Raw genomic sequence first — 17,987 nt, 5'->3', positions numbered from 1 at the left:
ACCTCCATATTTTATATTGAGAAATAACATGGCACTCTTATCTTCATGGCAAGAGCCTCCATCTTGCATACATATAGAAACTACGAGCCTCGAAAAACCTATTCCGAACTCGTAGAATCAAGCTCCTTTATGCGTTGGCCCTGGGTTATAGTGCTTACCACAATATACAATTAACCTTATCCTTTTCCTAAGATAGAAGAATAGCCAATCATGAATGGAGAAGGTTTGATGTTAACCATTATAAAAAATACATATATTTAAAAAAAAGAATAAACACATACATATTTCTATTATGAAACACAACCACAATATTTATAAAAATGTTCGATCTATAAAATGAAAACAAAATAAAAAATGTTTTTCCAAGATAAAATACAGTCTATTTATTCTCCACAATTTTCGATAAGCATAATTTGTGATCATAAAACGAGCAAGTTGCCATATACAATTCACCCTTGTTTTCTTTGCTGGTATCCAAACACCAATCCGCACCATAGCATATGCTTTCATGCTCATTATACTCGGCAATCAATTTCATATCACTTCTTCCATCCAATAATTCAACAATACTGAAATTTTTGTACATACAAGCGGCCAAAATAAGATTTTTATCATATGGATCAGGCTTCAGTCTCCAAATGCCTCCATTGAGGTTTATATCGGACACTGGTTGCTTCATGGATCGCGTGTCAAAGATTCTCAAGCGTTCATCGTAACTTCCAGTTAAAAGGATGTGTTCCTGCTTCGGATGACTCAGTAGACATGTGACACCGGCAATGTGTGACTTGTTGGTTAATATTTTATTGGGACCTCTAATATCGAAGGCATGTAAAAATGTGTCATCACCTCCGGTGAAAACACGATTGCAGTCCCATTTGTCAAAAGCACATATCCATGCCTCAAAACTATGTGCTGACCAGTTGTTAATTTTTTTCAAATTATCTCCGTTATATTGTAATAATGTGATGTCACCTTTAGAATCGGAGGATAAAATTCTTCTACCATCAACTGGTAGCGATGAAGGAGCCCAATTCCAATCCAAAGACAAAGCCAACAAATTATGAAATTCCGTATTCAAATCAAAAGTTGACTTTCGTATCAGCTGGTTATTCTCCAAAGTGAACACTTCAATTTGACCAAGTGCGTTTGCAGCAGCGAGAATAGGAAATTCCAAGTTCTCTTGTTGTAACCATTTCATGTCAAGTATTGCTGCTGTTTCTAAGCGATGCAATTCAATAAATTCATTTGTTTTTGCTTTGAATTGGAAAAGATAAATTCGGCCTTTTCGTCGGCATGGGGGCGAAGATGATTCTGAAGTGTTGCCTTCGAGCTGATATGTTCCGCAAACGAAATACGTAAGAAAGTTTTCATGTGGACACCATTCAATAGAATCGGCTGAATATTCAGTGTCTAATGAGTGGAGAGTTTTTATTTCCATCTAGAAAAAAGGTTAAAATTAAAAAAATTACCAAAAATGTACCTAGGTAAAAATAAAATAAACAATGTTTTAATTTTGATGTTTTAAAATTTTTTTTTACGTTGTATTTAAATTAATAATTTAATATGTTTATATGAAGGGTTTCTTTATTGTTATGGACTATGCTTGAGGAAATGATTCATGGGCATATTAGCAAGAAGTCGTTTTTAGTTGTAAATATAATGAGGCCATGAAACAATTTTTTTATTGGTTTCTTACACATTTTTTTTATAATAATATACAGGGTGTCCTAAAAGTTTACGTCGAAACTAAAACGATATATAGAATAGGTGGTGACAGTTATCAGAAAAATAATTAAAAAAATCGCAGCCATATATTTTGTGAGTTATGGGCATTTGAAAAAAAAAGTCGAAAAAATGGTCACCCTGTGACGGTTTTTCATGTGCCGTGACTACAAATCTTAATTTTTCTCAGTTTTTTCTTTTGTTACGGAACCTTGAATAACCCTGCTACCAAATGCATTCAAAAATTTTAACTCAGCTGCATCAGTTTTAAAGAAAATATTACTTTTTTACCCAACTAAGTACTAAACAAATTTACATGACTCTAATTCAATGAGCCGTAGTGTAAAAAAAAATGCACTACGATGTTTTGGCAAGTTGCCTTAAAAGTTGGTGTGTTCAATGCTCTTTTCAAAATGGTATAACATTGTTGGGAATATTCCATAAATAACCGAGATAAGATTTTTTTTCTTAAGAAATCCGACTTTTTTTTAAGTTAATTTTTCCATATTATTTAAGTTGTGGTATTCTGAAAGGTTCTGAAAGGGTACAAATCTTAAATAATATGGAAAAATTACCTTAAAAAAAAGTCGGATTTCTTAAGAAAAAAAAATTTATCTCGGTTATTTATGGAATATTTTCAACAATATTATACCATTTTGAAAAGAGAATTGACCACACCAACTTTTAAGGCAACTTGCCGAAACATCGTAGTGCATTTTTTTTTACACTACGGCTCATTGAATTAGAGTCATGTAAAATTTTTTAGTACTTAGTTGGGTAAAAAAGTAATATTTTCTTTAAAACTGATGCAGCTGAGTTAAAATTTTTGAATGCATTTGGTAGCAGGGTTGTTCAAGGTTCCGTAACAAAAGAAAAAACTGAGAAAAATTAAGATTTGTAGTCACGGCACATGAAAAACCGTCACAGGGTGACCATTTTGTCGACTTTTTTTCAAATTCCCATAACTCGCAAAATATTTGGCTCCGATTTTTTTTATTATTTTTCTGATAACAGTCACCACCTACCCTATCTACCATTTTCGTTTCGACGTTAACTTTTGGGACACCCTGTATAATAACTATTACATGATAACATGTATCCCGATCCACGAACACTTTATCATAACTAGTCCCAAAAAACTAAATTTAATATTTTGGTTTAAGAAGAAATACGCTCTTCTTTGAAACAAACCTGTGTGGAGGAAATTTATTTCATCCTACATACATTTTTTTAATTTGTATAATTTTTTTTTAAAGCTAATTTTTGCTTTCAAAGATCAAATTTCTTAAAATGTGTATTAAGGGGTTATATCTAGTTGTAAGTGCAAAAAAAAACCTTCTTTTTTGTGGATTTTTTGTGAAGAGGCATTTAATTATATAAACATAAAGAATACATATCCATATAGCAAATTTAATGTATTAAAAGAATTCGCTGTGCATTTCAAAAAATATTGGGTTCCGTTATTTTTGTAGTAGATCTTCTAGACGACCTCTAAAAAAAAAAGGTGTCTGGCGGTGAGCAAAATTTCTCCGAAACGGCTGGAGTAATCGGCTTGAAATTTTTACACAATTTTCTTAGATACTTTTGTCAGGTAATGAACGAAGGAAAAAGGTTTTTGACAATAATTCGATTTTTTTTAAGCCACTTTGAAGTGTAAATTTTCGTGAAAAACAACGATTTTTTTCTTTGGGAAGCCGCCATTTTGTCAAAAATCAAAATTTTGACTATTCCTTCGTTCATTACCTGCATTCGTCTTTCCTGCAAATGAATCTTTTGGTTTTTTTAATTTTAAGTGACTTGGATCACAGATATCTTGCTCACCGCCAGACACCTTTTTTTTGGAGGTCGTCTAGAAGATCTACTACAAAAATAACGGAACCCAATATTTTTTTAAATACATAGCGAATTATTTTAATACATTAAATTTGCTATATGGATATTAGGGTGGGTCAAAAAAATCGAAATTCTTTTTTTTGAATTGGTACTCCGAAAAATCGATTGCTAGACCCCTCTAGAATATACACACCAAATATGAGCTCTTTATATTAATGGGAAGGTCCTCCGCTTTTCAATTTTCCATTTTTACATCAAGCTTCTACTAAAAAAAAATAATTTTTTTATTAATTGACTTTTTAGCAAATTTCTTTTCATATTCTTGTAGGAAATTGAACGCTCTACAAAAAAGGCCTTATACACTTTTTTCGTTTATCTAACCGTTGAATAGATATTTGAGGTCCAAAAATCGAGAAAATCTTTAAAAATTAGTTTTTTGTTCTTAATTTTGTAACAAATTGAAAAATTATAATGATCAAACGCGCAAGACATATTCTTGTTGGAAATTGATTGCTCCACAAAAAAGGTCTTATTAACTTTTTTCATTAATCTAACCACTCTAAAGATATTCGAGGTCAAAGTTAAAAAAAAATATAAAAACATTTTATATTTTTAAAAAATTTCTAATTCACTGAAACTTTATTATTTTCAAATTAGCAAGATATATTCTTGTAGGGGCTTAATCGTTCTACAAAAAATTCCTTGGAATGAAATTGATTGCTTTAACCGTTTAGAAGATATTCGTATCCAAATCGCAATGCATACGGGTCATAAGAAAACTATTGAAATCAGTGAGCATTGGTTTGGATACGAATATCTTCTAAACGGTTAAAGCAATCAATTTGATTCCAAGGAATTTTTTGAAGAACGTTAAGGCCCCTACAAGAATATATCTTGCTAATTTGAAAATAATGAAGTTTCAGTGAATTAGAAATTTTTTAAAAATATAAAATGTTTTTATATTTTTTTTTAACTTTGACCTCGAATATCTTTAGAGTGGTTAGATTAATGAAAAAAGTTAATAAGACCTTTTTTGTGGAGCAATCAATTTCCAACAAGAATATGTCTTGCGCGTTTGATCATTATAATTTTTCAATTTGTTACAAAATTAAGAACAAAAAACTAATTTTTAAAGATTTTCTCGATTTTTGGACCTCAAATATCTATTCAACGGTTAGATAAACGAAAAAAGTGTATAAGGCCTTTTTTGTAGAGCGTTCAATTTCCTACAAGAATATGAAAAGAAATTTGCTAAAAAGTCAATTAATAAAAAAATTATTTTTTTTTAGTAGAATCTTGATGTAAAAATGGAAAATTGCAAAGCGGAGGACCTTCCCATTAATATAAAGAGCTCATATTTGGTGTGTATATTCTAGAGGGGTCTAGCAATCGATTTTTCGGAGTACCAAATCAAAAAAAAAAATTTCGATTTTTTTGACCCACCCTAATGGATATGTATTCTTTATGTTTATATAATTAAATGCCACTTCACAAAAAATCCACAAAAAAGAAGTTTTTTTTTTGCACTTACAACTAGATATAACCCCTTAAACATATTATTATACTATTTTTACTCGGTACTTTTTTGTAGAAAAAAACATTTATCGTTTGATGTTTCCGCAAGAAAATAATGATGCTGAAAATATCGCTCTTGAAACCATCGATATATCGAAACTTCAAAGCTATTTTTTAAGTGAAGCGCACCAGGCGAGTTCTACTTAAAAACGATTGTAGAAGAAAAACGTTTCTTAATTATTTTCCTACTTTTAGTGCAGTTGATAGTTAAACTATAAATATAAAATAATATAGGTAATTTTCTCCAAATCGGTCCCTTCGATTTTGTTAAAAACATTCAACTGGAATCGCAATGTAAGATTAAGTACGGTGATTCGATTTTGAAAAAAAAAAATACATTTTAAAATGAGGGCATTCAACGCAAAATCATTCCAAAAAACAGTTAAATCAAAGTGGTTTCCGTTTATTTTAACTAGGTATAAGATTCACACAGTGTAGAACGTCTAGGTATTCTAACTTTGTTTGAAATGACAACTTCAAAAATTTCAAAAGATTTTTTTTAAACAAAAGCTTGTAGGTACCTATTAATTAAAAATTAAATATAGAAAAATTAATTTTTGAATTAAGAAAAATATATAGGTATACTGTATACATAATATCAATTTTTAAGAAACGGGCATTTTTTCAAATGGAGCGGGTCAAAATTCTGGCTTCAAAAAACTGCTTTTCAAAATTCTGCTTTTTTCTTTTCTGTCTTCCAAAATTCTGCTTTTGAAAATTCTACTTTTCAAAATTCTGCCAGCATATTTTTTGAACAAAAAATTCTTCTAATTCTGTTTTTTTTTTTTTATAGCATACATATGCGCTTACAGCTCATTAATATAGTTCAACTTTATTACTTTCTTAACAGTTTGTTGTTTAAATGTCTCAAATTTTTTTATAATGCATAGGCTGACTTTCCTACAGCTCACATCTATAAACAATTTCTAACAATTTTTGAAAATATTTATTATAAAAGTTTTGTAAAACAGAATTTTGAAAAGCAGACTTTTGATCAGCAGAATTTTGAAAGGAGAACGTTAAAAAAAGAATTCTCATGCCGGCAGAATTTTGACCCCAACCCTTAATTTTTTCTTAGTTGCGAAACAATAGAATTAATGGTGTTTAAAACTTATATAAATATTAACAATTTACAAACTTCCACCTTGACAATTTACAAACTTCACTTTGACATGTGAATTTTATTTTTGCGTTTACATTCACTTACAATTTTTTTCCTTCTGCAAAAAATTTATCCTCTGAGGATAAAAATTTAATCGGGTCCCAGGGCAGGGTAAATGTTTGACAGCTGAAAACTTTTGTATTCAAAAAATTATTTTCGAAAATTTAGCCTCGGCTAAATATTTAACCCAATTCATACACGGCTTTAGTGAGTAAACAATTACAGTAAATGACATACTCACTATATTTTGAATCGTGATTTTTTAATTTTTATGTATGTTTCAAAAAACTCTTCATAATAAAATAAATCAGGTTGGCTACCTATAAGTATGCTGAGCTTAATTTAAGCTCCAAAACAAAATCCTCTCGAAAATACATTTGATTTAAGATTTTGGATAGAATTTTGATTGTTAGGAACAATTTAGCATATATTTTGAGCACTTGACCATTTTTTGGATTATTTTGGAAGTAAGTTTTTTTAATCCTGTGGGAGGAAACCAAATTTCTAGATCCGCACCTGGCCTATTCATGTACTTCTTCTTCTTCCTTTTTCTCGGCGCTGCAGCTGTTATGATCTCGATGTCGAGGGGATCATAACTATCCCACGTAACTGCTTCACACTAGTGATCCGCCTGTGGGGTTCGCCGGGTTGACCTCAGAAATCGTCGGCAAGCCTCCCGGTTTTGTATTGTTCCATTTCTATAAGGCCAACTGAATGCTGGTGGTTTTGCATTTGCTTGTACCAGGAGTTTTTAGGCCTACCTTTCTTTCTATTTCGTGTTGGAACGTTGTATGATATTGCTTTTTTGACGGGGTTCTCAGGATCTCTCCTTTGAACATGGCAATACCAACTGAGTCGGTCGTGTTCAATTGTTTGGGAGATGGTGTTTTTAACATGAAGGCTTCCTCGGATCTTCGTACTTCTAATTCTATCAAGCTTTGTTACTCTTGCTGTCATACGAAGCATCTTCATCTCAGCTGCCGTTAACTTACTCTCATACTTTTTGTACATTGTCCAACATTGTGAACCGTATGTGAGTGCTGGACGCACAACTGCGGTGTAGAGTCTTCCTTTCAGCTTAGGGGGCATTTTTCGATCACAGAAGATGGCAGAATTTTCCCGCCACTTCATCCACCCTACGCTTACGCGATGATTGATATCGTCATCACAAGTACCTTCGTTATTTATCATAGACCCCAGATATTTAAACTTTTCACACTTGGGAAGCACTACACCATTCAAATAAATGTCAGGAATAGGCCTGTGTGGATCAGAAAATGGGCAGCATAGGTATTCTGTCTTTTTCGCGCTTATGCGGTACCCACTACCTTCTAGAACATCCACCCATACATCAAGTGCTCGTTGCAGGGATATCGGGTCTTCTAACGTTTACCGCACCTGGCCTATTCATGTACTATATTTATTTATATGTATTTTATCTTTTATCCATTGTATAAGGTTGGACCCATATGTGCCAACAAATTTTATATCAATCAAAATCAATGTATCTTATTAGAAATAAGTTAAGCTTAAGTCAATCGGAAATAGAATGTTCAAAAAGTGAACTTATTACATTAACGCATAAAATTTAGCTTATTTTTGGCAACAATGGGAGAAAGGATTACATTTACGTTTCAATAGTTTTCATCTACTTTTCTGATTAGTTGGGTGAAAAGACATGCTTTGAAACTTATTTCAAAAATCTGAAAAAGGTTTTTGTTAAGCTTATTTTAGGTAACAATCGAACAATGAATAGAGCTGAGAAAAACCTCGGATTTATCGAGTGTTGAACAGTTCGAAAAGAAATTGTTTTATTTTTTTGTTACTGCGGCATTACTGAAAAAGTGAGCAATTTTCAGAAAAACAGCTTGTGTAGAATAAAAAAAAATCAAAAGTTTATGTCTTTCCAATTTATTTCACGAGATATGGTTTTAACTGAAAAAGCGACATTTTTTCGAAAATTACTTTTTGGTGTGGAAATTACTGTGTTAAGGTCCTGGGGGTACTGGAGGTCTATAAAACTAGATCAAAAATAAAATTGTGCAACCCATTCATTTCCTCACTAGAATAGTACTGTACTTTTTCGTTTCCAGAACAATTTTAGAAATTTCGCTTAATACATTCTTAAGCGAAGGTATGGATATGTGCGACGAGGCATTGACTCAACTAAGCTTTGTAAAATAGTTAATGGTATTTCATTCCAAACCTTTTTTATATCCTACTCTGCAATTCTAACAAGATTTATTTGTGCTCAAATAGGGTGACTGCGTTTGGCAATCAATTGATATTGTTATCACTGACTTACCGCCTTTTGAATGGTCTAGCAGTTTGATTTAAGTCATTGTCGTGCTAGAAGACCCAACGCTATGAAGTTTCCCACTCCGCACATTGCAACATAATATTTTTTCAAGTCGTATTGGTCCATTGTTCCATTAAAGCTAGCTGATAATGAGGTATTTTTCAACTTAATAAAGTTCTAACCTGTAATGATTATTACTTCCAAATCAAAGTAAACGGCAAAAGGAGAATGGGCATTTTGGTAGTTTGGCGGCCATTAATGCAAATGGTATTAAATGGAAGAACTTTAACACAGGAAACACTTTAGCTATGGAGGTTTGGCTCTATTGCATTGAGAATGTGAGATATTGTAATATTAGTATTGTTAATGCATCGTTCAGTGAGTGAAGGCCAATTTGAATTACATTTTTATTTTAAATATAAAATTTGATGCTCTGTCATTTTCTCTGAGTATTAAGACATTAATCTTGAATATCCGAATAATAATATAAGAATTTTAAGGCAACAACTTCGAGATTCTGTTCAAGAATTTTCCAACTGATACAAACTAACAAAAAATTGAATAACAAAACTCTCAAAATTGACTCCAAATTGTTGATTTAAAAAGCTTATTGTTTGTGTTCTATAAGTTGGATATTAAAGATAAAGGTCTCTTCAGACTCTGGAAAAATGACGGAGCATCATATTTTGCACTTAAAGTACATATTAAAGTTACAACATTGAGACAATCTATATAAAGTGTTAAATGCAAAAATGTATCTTATTCATTTCTGAAGTACATCACAAGGATACAACTTCTGCACAACATATTATGGAAGACTTATTTACATCATAAAATAACAAATTTATTAATGGCCGCGTAATGTCCACGTTGTTCCATACAAATTTGCCCATTCTCTTTTCCATTTGTGATGGTGATCCCCTAAAAATTGAAAATTCCAAAAAGAAAAGCATTCATTTCTACTTTTAAAAAATTATTGACTTTTGTTTTATTGTTAGGTATATTCTTTTTTTTTAATTTTCTCTGCTTATTTTTTTTTTGTTTTATTTTCCCTACGTTTACATACACATTAGTTAGTCACTACTTAATCACCTAGATACATATATGTATTTGTATTAATATTATGCTTTATTTTTTATTATACTTATATACGTCTGCATTTAAAATTTTTTTTTTCTTAAATGTTACTTAGTTTTCATAACTATAATGGGTTCTAAAATTTTTAATACATCGTTATTTTCGGATTGACCAAAATCCTTGCCAGGATTCTTTGCGAATTCCTCACCATTACCGCCGCCCCCATTAGTAATAACATTTATTTGTTGTTGTAGATGGTGCTGTTGTTGTTGTGCAGAAGACGACGATGTCGGATGGAGTTGGTGCTGTAGCATAATTAAATTATGCTGCTCCTGTGTTAAATTATTTTGTGTGCTGCTGTTTAGTGTTAGTTCCTGTTCGTGTGTTGATTCTTGTGGCATTGTTGTCAAATTGTGCAATTGTGCGTACAATTGTTTAGCACGCTCCTCAATGAGCTTTTTATTTTCAGGTGCTTGCGCCCGAAGTCTTCTTAATCGAGCATATTCAGCCTGTTTGGCAAGGCGTTGTTTTCGTTCGTTCTCGTTTTCCGTGGCTCGCACTTGGGCACGCTTCATGCGTGCTCTAGCACTCAAATTTCTCAGTCGAATTTCTCGCTGATCTAGGCTCTCGTTAGCGCGCACAGCACGCTGATGAGCAGCCATTCTGTCTAATCGTATTCGTCTTTCTTCATCTGTTTCTTGACCACGTCCGCGGCGCCTACCTTGCTTTATATTGTTGTTGTTATTGTTTGATGTTGTCGTTGATGATGCTGCAGCTGCTACGGCCAGCATTTGATTAATCTCTTGCTCGAGCAAAGAATTGGCTTTTTGCTGCCTCAGAATTGCTTCTTCCTGCAAATCTGGTGGCAGACTATTGTCGGCATAGAGTTTTCTAGGGCGACCGCGGACCGGCTTTGGAAAATCCTGAATCAATTGTTGTTGTAATTGAGGAGTTTCTGTTGCTGTCGTCGATGAAGTCGTAGCCGTTGTTGCTACAGCTGCGAGAGTAGAGTTCGTAAGTAAATTATACGGACTGGGCGACTGTGACGACGACGGACTTGGTGTTTGAGAAGATCCTTGAGGGAAATGAACAGGAGTAAACGGGGGAGGAACAGTATTCGGAGCTATGGCTAACTGAAAACCATTATGATACATTGGATAGTAGGCAGATGGTTGCTGCGAACTCGTTGGTGTCGACGGACAAGGAGAAGGCGATGTACCTGGAGGGGGATTTAAAACCGAGCCACCGGGAAAGGTCGACAAGTATGAGAACTGATTGTAAAGAGGGGTGGGCGGGTTTTGAACTTGATGCTGTTGCTGCTGTTGCTGATGTTGAAAACTATTAGGCTCTTCAGAGTTTGGTGAACTTTTAAGTTTATTTAATTTATCCTCGTCAATCTGAAGCGGAAGTGGCAGTACTTTAACACTGTTAACATCTGGAAGTTCCTGCTTCTTGATGAATTTATTCTGATAGTATTCGATTGAACTGGCAAGCGTACCAAAGCTAGTTACATGCGGAACTTTCGATGGCTGTTGCGACAAGCTTTGCTTGTGATCTTCATATAAACTTTGTTGAAACAAACTATTCGATTCGGAATCAAGTGATAAACTATTTGAATTATACCGCAACGAATGTTGTTGATTCTGATGCTGCTGATGATGCTGACCTGCTGCTGTGGGAGAATCTTTTGAAAGCAATACATTACCAGGACGCACCGATGGGCTCATAAACATATTTTGATAATATTCAATAGAATTTGCCAATGTCTGGTGCTGGTATTGCGAAGGCAATTGCTGTTCCGATTGATGTTGATTCTGATGTTGGAGTTGATGTTGTTGATCATGCTGCTGCCGATCCTGCTGCAGGGATGTTCTAGGACTAGTCACTTCCTGATTGTTAAAATTTCCAATATTATTAACGCTATTTGGGTTGAGCTTTAAATTTTTTTTCTTTTCTCTGACCTTTTTTGCATACTCGTTCAATTTTTTCAGTCTTTCCTTGCGCTCATCCGTTGTCTCGCTGGCGATGCGCTGTCTAGCGCGTGCCGCCATCTCAGCTAACCGCATCTTCCTTTGATCTGGACTTTCATTAGCACGATAAAGACGCATTCGTTCGGCAAGTTTTTGTAGACGTTTGGCCCGTTGATCGGGCGTTTCCATAGCACGTCGTAGTCTCTGCCGTGCGGCATTTCGTACTAGCCGCATGGCACGCTCCATTTCGGATTCGTTTTGTCGTCGCATTCGATTCGCTTCGGCATTACGCGATAGACGCTTGCGATACTCGTCGTCGGATTCACGTGAACGTCTTTCGCGCATTCTTTCAGCATTTCGGGCTAAGCGGCGTGCTCGGGCTTCGGGACTTTCGTTCCAGCGTTGCTTGCCGGAGGCGGACAGTGGGGTAATACTACGATATGGCGATAAGGATGATAAACTGCTTGGTCCGGGCGGTATGCCACCAACTACAGTGTTTTCTAGTGAATTTGTGCTTACATCCAGTGGCGGAGGTTGTTGCGTAGGCTGTTGCTGATGATGTTGAATTGAATGTTGTTGTTGTTGTAAATGATGTTGTTCTTGTTGTTGTTGTTGTTGTTGATGCAATTGCTGCTGATGGTGCTGTTGAAGATGCGGTGGAAGATGATGGTGAGATTGTGCAGCGGCAAGCGACAACAATGTGGAGGGATGATCGATAATAAGGCGCCCATTGGCGCCATTCAAACCAAGCAAGTGCGAATATTGTTGTTCTGTGGGTGGTTCGATCTTTATCCCATTGGGATCAGATTCCATAATTTGTTGCAAACACTAATTGGTTTAATGTTATTTTCTCTATTAATAGGTTTTATCAAACAATGTTTGTTGTTAATTTTTGTTTCACAAAAAACTTTAATAATATTGTCGAAAAAATAAAATAAAAATAAAAAAAGACAACTAACGCGCATGTGAGGATATTTATTGTATGTTCTATTTCAGCGCTCTTGCCATCACTTTGCCACTGCTAATATTTAATTTTCTGTTTACAAAACACAAAGAAATGCATTTTTAATGCAAACTATTATTATTTTTCTTGGAGCCAAAGAATGGCATTTAAAAAATAAATAAAAACAACAAAAAGAAAATAAATACTCTAGGATGACAGCAAATGAGTAAATTCAGTAGTTGTTCGATTTGACATTTGACACTTTGCAGACACACAAAAATCGTAGAGAAATGTTCTTTTTCTTTTTTTTTCTTATTGGAATCTTGGAATGAAAAAAAAAAAATGGTTGGTTTATCGATTTTTTTTTTGTTGCTTTGCTTATCTGTTTAAATACATAAAATACTTTTTGTTTCTTGGGTTTGAGATATGTTTATTTACAACGGAACGGAGTTCACTTGTTCTTTTTTATAATAGCACATCGGCGGTCGCTAGGGTTATTGCATAATGTATAATAGATAAATATATATGTACTTTGCCGACTAGATTATCCCTACAACCAACAGAATCCGCAGAGCGAGACATTTCTAATTGGAAATTTTTTCCTTCGATTCTCTGAATTAAACCGGTGGTAGTGGTGTTGATGTATCTTTCTCACTTATTTGCATTCAGTAAATGGAAAACAAAAGCATGTTCGAAAGAGATAGTAAATTTTGGACGAACGAGAGCTAGACGGAATATGGTGATTCGATTTGATTTGCAAAAATATATATTTTTTTTTCTCTCACACATTTGTGTTAACTACATAATTTTTAGATTTTAATTAAATTGATGGTTGAGGTTGTAATTAAATTTGAAGGTGGGTTTAGAGATATTGGAATTTCGATTAGGTACTATTTAAAATTATATATTTTTCACTGTTTTAGACGATAAGAGTTGTGTATAAATATTTCTTTTTGCTAAATTAAAAGTTGGTGTGCGGGTGTGAGTGCAAATTGGAAAATAGACTAGCTTTGCAGAATAGTGGGAAAGAGATAGGTTGAGGAAAGCGCAGGTTGGAGGGAAGAGCAAAACCGTTTGTGCATTTGCAACAGTAGTATTTTTTGTTTACAAAAAGAAAGATTTTGTACTAGAATAATTGGCTGCAAATGCAGCTGTATTAGGTTTGTTTGATTTGGTTTCAGAAAATTGGTTCGTAATTTCTACTATTTAAAGATAGAAAATTGAAAATTAGCTCAGAAAAAATTTGAAACAATTTCAAATTTCAATAAAGTTGAAGTTTCTTTCTGGTAACCAACAAAAATATAAGTATGTATCTTTTCATGTCGAATAGTCTAAACAAAGCACAGTACACATGACACGAGAGCGACCAACAAATGAGCGAATGAACGAACAAATTAAATTGTTATATGTTGGTATTTCTAAATTAATTTTTTTAACAAAAACTTTACACTATAGTTTATACTATTTATATATATATGTACTTTATACTATTTATATATACTAAAGTTTACATTTAAAAAAGTTACGAAAACGAATTAAAATTTGTTCGTTATTAGGAACCACCATCCTTACGGAAGAACCATTTAAAAAATGTATCAACTCCATATTTTTTCTTTATATTTTGTGCGTACACAACGACTTTGTAGGAAGGTATCAACTGATCCATCAGTTGCATTGGAAATTGAATTTTAATGATGAAAGTTTTCGCGAAAAAATCCTTAACCCACAAATGTGGTGTTCAGAATAATAAAATATAAACAATTCAAAAATTAAGAAAGAATTTAATTCAGGACACATAAGGCTATTGTCCTGTAAAACATTTTTTTTTAAGTTCCTTTGTTTGTTTCTTAAACAGAGCTTTTGAAAGTTTTGTATAATGTACAATTTCCAAGTGGACTTGATGTTTTATTATTTTAAACGCCTGAACAATCCTTTTTGGACTGTTCGTCAAAGCCTAGTGTCATGTATATTTTATTATCGTTTCGTCAGCTTTGTCCACAGATTTGGTCCTCTTCTTGGTATAAATGTTGCTCAATTTTATTATATTTTTTTTTATAAAAAAAAAACTTTTTTTAAGAGCTGTCTTACATAATACCACCAATCGCATAATACTAACTAACATTTTAAACCATATTCATAGTCATATGACCTGGTCAAGTCAAATAGTGTCTGACGCAGGTCTATTTCTTATAATAAAAGTGTCATGTACTGGGAACCAGACCTATATCTTTCTACATATGTATATGTTTTTGGGCACGCTGAATCCAAATTTCAAGTCCGTGTGGCCCGGTCACACTCCATTTTTGAGCTCTGACTGCATTTTGTTTGAATTTTATGATTTTTTTTGAGTTTTTTTTTTTTTATTTTTCTCAAAACTGAAGGGTGTTCGAACAAAATGGACTTGAAATTCTAATGTGTCCCCTAGAATCAAAAACAATCTATTCCACTTTTTGTGAAAAATTAGTTAAAAACGCAGTTTATCTCAGTTTTTTCAACCTCTTTCTTTGAGTGTGGTTGAACACTTTCAAAGCCAACTTGTTCCAGAGTTATACATTATAGAAATATTAGGGTTTGCATCAAAACGAATGTATTCCATATTCTTTGAGAATCAAAACAACACTATTCCTGATATAAAGCAAAATAATTTTATTGCTAAGTTTCAAAACTAAACTATTCCTATGCATGACTTTCAAAACAACTCTATTCCAAAATGAATTGTTAAATACTTTTGGAACGCGTTTGGTGAAAAAGAAAAGCATAGTCAGTTTAAAATCGAAAATACACGTTTGGCTTAGTATTTTTTTTTTCAAAAAGATTTGAAAGGTTTTTGTATATTTAATCAATTTTTGAAATCATTATTATGTGGTGTTAGCAGGCAGTAAGCAGGCTTGCACTCTAAGCCGACGATATATGAATATTGTGCATTGAAATTTATTTACAAATTATTGATTTTTTTAAAGTTATCAATTAAAATTTTCAATCCAATCAAAATGGATGTTTCGTCAATCCACACACTTCATCCATGCGCCTTTTTTAGGATCTTGTCTAAATACTTGAAAATAAAAAAAAAAAAAACATTTCGGAGTCCATACGCATACTCAATGTATTAAAATTGGAAAAAATTTAAAAAAAGGTATAATTTATTAGCAACATCTAAAAAAAATAAGTGCAACTTTAGACTTTTACCACTTTTGTGTTTTGCGACCCACCCTTTAATTACATATAACATCAAATTTTAATGTTTCACATTTTATAAAAAAAAAACTACTATTGCATAGTTTTCTTAGAAACCAATTTAAACTTATCACCCCACATAAAACATTCTCTCCAACATAGATATCTTTATAGTAGCACCCCAACCCAGAGCAGACAAAAGAATGAGAAACCAACCATCAAGCATCACTGATGGAAAATCGATATTTTTTTTTATTGTATTCTCCTTCAGGGTATGAACTAGAAAAACATATAATAAATAAATAAAAAAGCAATTTTTTGTGTTCAAGTTCTTAAGATATTTTATTATGTTATTCTTAATACTAAATATTTCTAATAAACATGATAAAAACATAAAATACAAATTTTGTTCAACAAACGATTTAGATGGGGACTAGGGAGTTATGGGCAACTAAGGAACAATATCGCAAGAAGTGTGAGGGAGATACTATAGCTTGCCAAAGAATACAAGACTAGACCAATTATTTTGGGATTAGATTAGATATAATACTTCTTAATTTCTATATTTTTATATATTTTTTTTGTTTTTGTTACACTCTTAAGAATTACTGTTAATTTGTGTTGAAAACCACTAAAAGGCGCTGGCTGCTGCAATTTTGTGCAACTTCAGATGCACTTGCACTTGCGGTTAGTAACCTTTCAGGCGATCCGCCAAAGGTGGTTTGTCGATTTTCGGTGCATTAGCTCGAGCCAAACGCATTCGCTCTGCTGCCTTTGCTAACCTCTTGACGCGCTCCTCCGGTGTTTCGCTTGCCCTCCTTAACCGTTGTCTCGCTGCATTTTTCATCAGTCTTAGGGCTCTTTGTACTTCGTTCTCATTTTGGCGTCGCACGCGATTAGCTTCAGCGTTTTTCGCCAAACGGGCTTTATATTCATCGTCGCTCTCCTTCGAACGTTTGTCTCTCATTCTGGCTGCGTTTCTGGCTAAGCGTCTTTCTCTAGCCTCCGGCGATTCATTCCATCTGGTACGTGTTTTAACGTTTTGATAAGTGTCCAAGTTTAGTAGAGTTGACGAGTAGTTGTAATCGAAACGCGAATTATGAAAACCCTGTGGATTTTGCTGCAGATTATGGGGATGCGATTCAATATCAGTGGCGTATTCTGCTTTAACAAGCTCCGCAGAATGTCCGTGCGGTGTGGTTGCGGGATTTATAATGACAATATGGTGTTCTACGCCACCACCTCCACCTGACATCTGAGAAAAAATTTTCCCCACAAGAACAAAAAAAAAAAATAGTAGGTAAATGTTCCCAATCACTTGAATCTTTTCACTTCACCCAAAGTGCACCGTTCACGTGAGTTTTTCATTGAAAAGTTTATATTTTTTCAAAAATATATATTTTTACTTTAATAATAAACGGAAAAGCGAGAAAATAAATTCTTACTTTTGGTGGCAAAATTAAGAAAACGATTTTTTGTTTTTTTTTTCTTCGCTCAACCCTTTTTGTTGGTGGCGATACACACAAGCGCACACGTACGAATTTAACGAAATTTGACAGTTTTATTAGTTGGGTGGTTTTTTTTTTTAGGTTTGTTGTTAGAGGGGCTTTTGGGGGGGTAATCGAGACAAATTTGATTTTGAGGTTTTGGGAAGGTTTTTCTTATTGAAAGTGATAAAATTTATATAAAATTGAACTTACTTTTTTGGGTATTTTGGTCCAAGGCGGCTAATAAAGAGAATTTCGTACAGCTTTCAACACTCGCGTGCGAATAAAAACATAACAAATTAATACCGATAGTTGGTTTTTTAAAATGTCACTTGAAGCAGAAATTACGATATTACGAGATTGCAACAGTTAAGGTCATATGCACACCACAATCATTTTGGTATTTTTATAGTTTTGTTACTGAGAAACAAAACCATTTGATATTTTTTTTTTTATAATTTTTTATAATTTTACTACATATTTTATATTAGGGGTATTCATTAAACCGGGTAAACGTGGTAAATGGTAAATGTGGTATGGAAAACTTTGCCAAAATCTGGTAAACATTCCCGCACAATTTTGTTTGGAAAAGTTTACCATCTGAATAAACTTTTCCTTTTTACGATGTGGTAAAGTTTTCCAGGTTGCATGAATACCCCTGTTATAAAAATTTTATAATTAAACTTTCGTATAAATAAATTATTGTTGATTTGGTTGGGTTAATATTTTTGTTATTTTAGCCCTG

General features: G+C 33.2%; 3 protein-coding genes across 3 annotated transcripts; all 3 read right to left on the bottom strand.

Moving 5' to 3' along the window:
- Nucleotides 1-224: 224 nt before the first annotated feature.
- On the bottom strand, nt 225-17,623 carry LOC129908725 (diphthine methyltransferase). The gene is made up of 2 exons (XM_055985449.1): nt 17,456-17,623; nt 225-1,438 (listed from the first exon to the last, which is right to left on the bottom strand). The coding sequence occupies exon 2, from the start codon at nt 1,436-1,438 to the stop codon at nt 380-382; it is 1,059 nt and encodes a 352-aa protein (XP_055841424.1). The 5' UTR covers nt 17,456-17,623; the 3' UTR covers nt 225-379.
- Nucleotides 9,186-13,608, bottom strand: LOC129908724 (putative mediator of RNA polymerase II transcription subunit 26). The gene is made up of 2 exons (XM_055985448.1): nt 11,630-13,608; nt 9,186-11,557 (listed from the first exon to the last, which is right to left on the bottom strand). Exons 1-2 carry the CDS (start codon nt 12,449-12,451, stop codon nt 9,776-9,778), a joined length of 2,604 nt encoding a protein of 867 aa, XP_055841423.1. The 5' UTR covers nt 12,452-13,608; the 3' UTR covers nt 9,186-9,775.
- LOC129908726 (uncharacterized) lies at nt 16,059-17,427 on the bottom strand. The gene has a single exon (XM_055985451.1). The coding sequence runs from the start codon at nt 17,008-17,010 to the stop codon at nt 16,444-16,446; it is 567 nt and encodes a 188-aa protein (XP_055841426.1). The 5' UTR covers nt 17,011-17,427; the 3' UTR covers nt 16,059-16,443.
- Nucleotides 17,624-17,987: the final 364 nt, after the last annotated feature.

This window comes from Episyrphus balteatus, chromosome 2, assembly GCF_945859705.1.
Source record: "Episyrphus balteatus chromosome 2, idEpiBalt1.1, whole genome shotgun sequence".
Classification (NCBI taxonomy): domain Eukaryota; kingdom Metazoa; phylum Arthropoda; class Insecta; order Diptera; family Syrphidae; genus Episyrphus; species Episyrphus balteatus.
Note: the sequence above shows the minus strand (reverse complement) of the source record. Positions and strands in the feature narration are given on the sequence as shown.